At 32.9% G+C, this 4,853-nt stretch overlaps 2 protein-coding genes across 2 annotated transcripts; one reads left to right on the forward strand and one right to left on the reverse strand.

The window, feature by feature from the left end:
- The first annotated feature begins 712 nt into the window (after positions 1-712).
- Positions 713-2,165, forward strand: LOC142176630 (cytochrome P450 94A2-like). The gene is made up of 2 exons (XM_075244686.1): positions 713-1,213; positions 1,393-2,165. The coding sequence occupies exons 1-2, from the start codon at positions 798-800 to the stop codon at positions 2,039-2,041; spliced, it is 1,065 nt and encodes a 354-aa protein (XP_075100787.1). The 5' UTR covers positions 713-797; the 3' UTR covers positions 2,042-2,165.
- A 772-nt stretch (positions 2,166-2,937) lies between these two features.
- LOC142175879 (uncharacterized) lies at positions 2,938-3,354 on the reverse strand. The gene has a single exon (XM_075242886.1). The coding sequence runs from the start codon at positions 3,352-3,354 to the stop codon at positions 2,938-2,940; it is 417 nt and encodes a 138-aa protein (XP_075098987.1).
- Positions 3,355-4,853: the final 1,499 nt, after the last annotated feature.

The following is a 4,853-nucleotide window of genomic DNA, read 5'->3' on the forward strand; positions in this document are numbered from 1 at the left end:
TCAGTGTAAAGCCTTCTTTTTTGCCATCCCTCTAAGTGTGACAATGGTGTAATATCTAAAATAACTAAAAGAAGATATCCCGCCATGTACGCCTTGTTTAGAATTTAATATGATTTGTTTAGCCAAAAAAAAAAACTAGTATGTCAATTACATAGATTGATTAAACTAATCGATGACGAGTTAGTCGACGAGACCTTCAAAAATAAACTATAGTCTGCTATCTGATTAAACTATCTGAAAAAATATGTATAGTCTGCTCTTTTCTCTCCCAGTCCCAGCAATAATATTTCTGTTGCTTCTGTTTTTCATCTATTTCCACCCGTTCTTCTCAAAACACGAGGCCGAAAAACGCATATAGTATGTGAGTTTGTGCTCTAACTTATATATATTCCTTCATTTTATTTTATTTTAAAATTGGTATTTGCCAAGGTATCATTAAACATAGGCCTTTTTTAGAACTTGCCATTGTAGAAGCCTATGAGGAGCGTAACAATTAATGGTGTAATATCTAAAATAACTAAAAGAAGATATCCCACCATCCCGCCTCCAAACCTAAGTATATAGTCACGATTTAATATGATCTGTTTAGCCACACAAAAAAAAAGGGTAGTACCATGTCAAATATATAGATTGATTAAACTAACAGATGACGAGTGGAGTCGACGAGACCTACAAAGATGCAAGTACAAGAAATGCGTAAAGGACCATTTGGTAAAAAATGCGTCTTGACAAGAAACCCCTCTATTATCAAGCATATCGTTAAGACACGTTTCCACATTTATCGCAAAGATCCTACCATGCAATTTGTTTTCTCAGACTTATTAGGGGATGGACTTTTACTTGTAGATGGAGAGAAATGGAAAACCCAAAGGCATTTCCTCAGTCATATATTCCACGCGGATACATTTCGTTATCGAGTAAAATCATCCACCATTAAAGAGCTCTCTGGCCGTCTTATTCCTTTATTCTCTAGGGCAGATATAGATAAAGCTACTCTAGACCTCCAGGACATATTTCATAGGCTTACATTTGACATTCTATGCCAGGTAGGTTTTAGCCATGATCCAGAATACTTGTTACCATCTCTCCCTGAGAAACCATTAATAGATGCTTTTGAAACTGCAATAAAGATCAGTATGAGAAGGTTCACTTGCCCTTCCATCTTGTGGAAAGCTAAAAAGCTTCTCAACATTGGATCTGAAGAGAATCTCAGGTATGCAGACTAGAGGCATATTCAAAATTTGAATTTGATATGTTCAACCTTTAGGTTTCCTTGAATATTCATTGGACGCACTTTAAATTATGAGTTCAAAATTTTACTACTCAATATTTATTGAAATTCAAGTAATTATTTTTCTATTACACATTTATGTTCTGAATCGGACTTCACAGGTATGCAGTAGATGTACTCAGAGAATATGTAAAGAAGAGAATCGCGGGAAAGGTGGAGAAGTTTTCGATGCAAAACTCTTCCATAGATGAGGGAGGCGATTTTTTTGACAGATTTATAACAAGGGCTCTCAAATACAATGTAGTAGTTGATGAGAAGTTTGTCATAGATACAGGTATTAATTTCATCCTGGCTGGTGATGACACGCTGTTTTCAGCTCTAATATGGTTCTTTTGGCTAGTCTCGAGTCACCCACAAGTAGAAAAGGAGATTGTCAAAGAAATCGAAGAGAAAGATGATGATGATTTGAATGAAATGGTGTATACACATGCTTCGATTTGTGAAAGCATGAGACTATACCCACCAGTTCCTCTTGAATTGAAGCAAGTGACCGAAGACGATGTTTGGCCGGACGGAACAAAGTTGAAAAAGGGAATGACCATTTTTCTACATGTTCTTGCAATGGGGAGATCAACAGAATTATGGGGTTCGGATTGTGAAGTTTTCCGCCCAGAGCGCTGGTTGTTGAAATACTCCAGTACAGGAAATTGGAATTTCTTGTCTTGGAAAAGAAATTGCTTTCAGGCAGATAAAGCTGGTGGCAGCTACTATTCTAAAGAGATTTCGGATCGTTCCTTCAGACGGATTTAGTCCTATCTATAATTCGTCATTAACATCTAAGATGAAAACTGGTTTTCCTGTACGAATTATACAACGTTGCTAGCTACTTTTTCAATTATATAACGGACAATTGTATGTATATTCGTCATTGACATCAAATACTTAATATTAACAACGGACAATTGTATGTATATTCAACGTTTCATGTGTATCTATCAAACTTTCTGATTCAATACTTCATTTATTGTATGCTTTCCTATTTATACCTAGTTGATTTTTAGAGCATTGTGTATGTTGCTTCAATGATAAATATAACTAGAGTTTATGTTATACTCACTGACGATATTAAAAATGTTCACAATCAAGCCATTTATAAAGTTGGAATTTAAGTTATATACACTGACAATTATAAAAAAAAAATAAAAAAATACAACCAATGTTAGCATGTTGTAGCATGTCACTACTAATTACTTTATTTTTTAAATGGATAATTCACACTCATCATATGAAAAATGGCACTCCCAAGCATCAGGATCAGATATGACAAGGCTAATTTGTTTGTAAGCCGACTGTATAGGAACATAGGGAGAATGTGAGGTTATACGTTACTGTTAAAAGTGTAAATAAGAGGAGTCCTACAATATCATCGCTGGTGTACTATGGGTTCATCGAACCCATAGCTTTGGTTGTGACAAAATTTTCCAAGCTTTTCACATCTTAAGTACTATTGATGCAAGACTTTAGAAAAAAAAATAAAGTAACGCCGTAGGTGCCGTATTCCTTTTATTCATCCAAAAAATCAGTTACAATAGAGAGAAAGATCAACTATCCTAGTTTACCTCCTTATGTGAATAAAAAGGTTACAAAAACTTACAAAACCTGCTAAGGATTAACAACAGGTAACTTAACAAAAAGAGGACATCCTATCATAAAAAGCGGTTTTTCCTATGCTTATGTCTTAGAGAGGCCATTTGCATCAAATCACCAGTATGGTCCCAATTAGCTCCTTGAGATAGAGTATTGACCGATGTAAATACATGATCTGGATTTTCAATACTCCATTTTGCTAGAGCGTCGGCTACTTGATTGACCTCTCTAAATCCATGTTGAATTATAACATTAGCCATGTTGATGTAGTTCTTAGTTTTCAACACAATTTCCAACAGATGCCATGGAGGTTTGCTATATCCATTCAACATGTTGATAATCAGAAGTGAGTCACATTCAAGAATTATATTAGAAAAACCATTTGTAATATACCACTGAACTCCAAACAATGCAGCCTTGGCTTCAGCAAAGTTGCTACTGCAGTTCCCGAACGAGGAGGCAAAAGCCATAACCATTTGTAAATCTGCATGCACGCATACTCACATTTTAACAAAAGTTTTAGTCACATTTTTATAATTTCTTGGTGTCTACAGACTATTCTTATCTCTTTCACTGAGATGGACAAGCACAGAGGAAAACATAAAACATGAAAATTAATTCAACTTGACATAAAAAAAGAAAAAAATAATCAACTTGACATGGAAAGTGACTAACTACCAACGATGTTAAAAAGAGTACCAACTCATACTATCTACGATCAAATTCTAAATCTGATTTCTTAATATGATTTTTATGAAAATCTAAACCTAAGTCTGGAGTAGAGGTGCACATGGATCGGGTTGGTTCGGTTTTTATCAAAACCGAACCAACCCAACTATATCGGTTTGGATGGGTTCGGTTTTAACGGGTTTTTCGGATTTTTTATTACTTAAATATTATTTTAATCTTACTTTGTTAAATTTTTGATAAGTAAATATATGTTTAGTAATATATTATGTATTAAATATTCTCATGGGAGAATCTACTTAGTAACACATGATAGTTATTTTTTTAGTCGTTTGACAATAATTTTTCGTTGATGTACACTATTAAAGGTTAACCGAATTTAGTAATTGAACATAAAAATCAATATGATATCTAAATAATAATAACCACTTCAAATTCAAAAAAGATATAAGAATTTAATAGATCTTGACATATATGAATATAGAAGAACAATGAGATTGACGCACTTCAGTAACACTTGATAAGAAAATGATCATACAACCCATTAATTAAGGTTAATAAATATGGAGCACTTCATGTTTTATTAAATATTATATCCCGCAAGCGAATCCAAATATTTCTAGACATTTATTAAAAAAATTCTATATAAAATCTTAAAAGTATATATAAAAATTATATATTTATATGTCGGTTTGGTTAATAAAATCATTTTCTTCGCGGCAAAGTGATTCAATTGCTCTACAAAAGTATTATTTATTATGATGTATGTTAGAAAAGAAGTTGCGCCAAATTTTATGTGTTTTTTTTAACTTTGATTAAAGAATAGATGTGAAACTGCCAGAAAGCGAATCATTATTGATGAATTTTTTAATCTATTTGTGGCATCATTAAAATTAGCTTCAGATAGAATATGGAATGGTTTGTTTATTGTTTCTCTTCGCAATTCTGAAGGTGAAGATGCTTGCTTGCTGGCTGTGATTCTTGACATTAGTGATTTACTCAAAGCCTATGAAACAGATTAGGATTTAAAATTTATAAACAGATGAGGATTTAAAATTTATAAACAGATTAGGATTTAAACTTTGATGGATTCGATATCTATTACACTTTATATTTATTTGGTGTTTTTTTAACAGAAAATTGTTTATATTTTATAGTATATGTTCCTTAGTTCGTTCTTCATCCAAATATAATATCGATGCACGTCTAGTTGATGGAGTGCCCACCTGGCAACTTGTCAACTTGAAGACGAGCATTATTTGGTTTTTTTTTTTTTTTTTTTTTATGA

The sequence above is a fragment of the Nicotiana tabacum genome, chromosome 22 (assembly GCF_000715075.1).
Source record: "Nicotiana tabacum cultivar K326 chromosome 22, ASM71507v2, whole genome shotgun sequence".
Taxonomy (NCBI): domain Eukaryota; kingdom Viridiplantae; phylum Streptophyta; class Magnoliopsida; order Solanales; family Solanaceae; genus Nicotiana; species Nicotiana tabacum.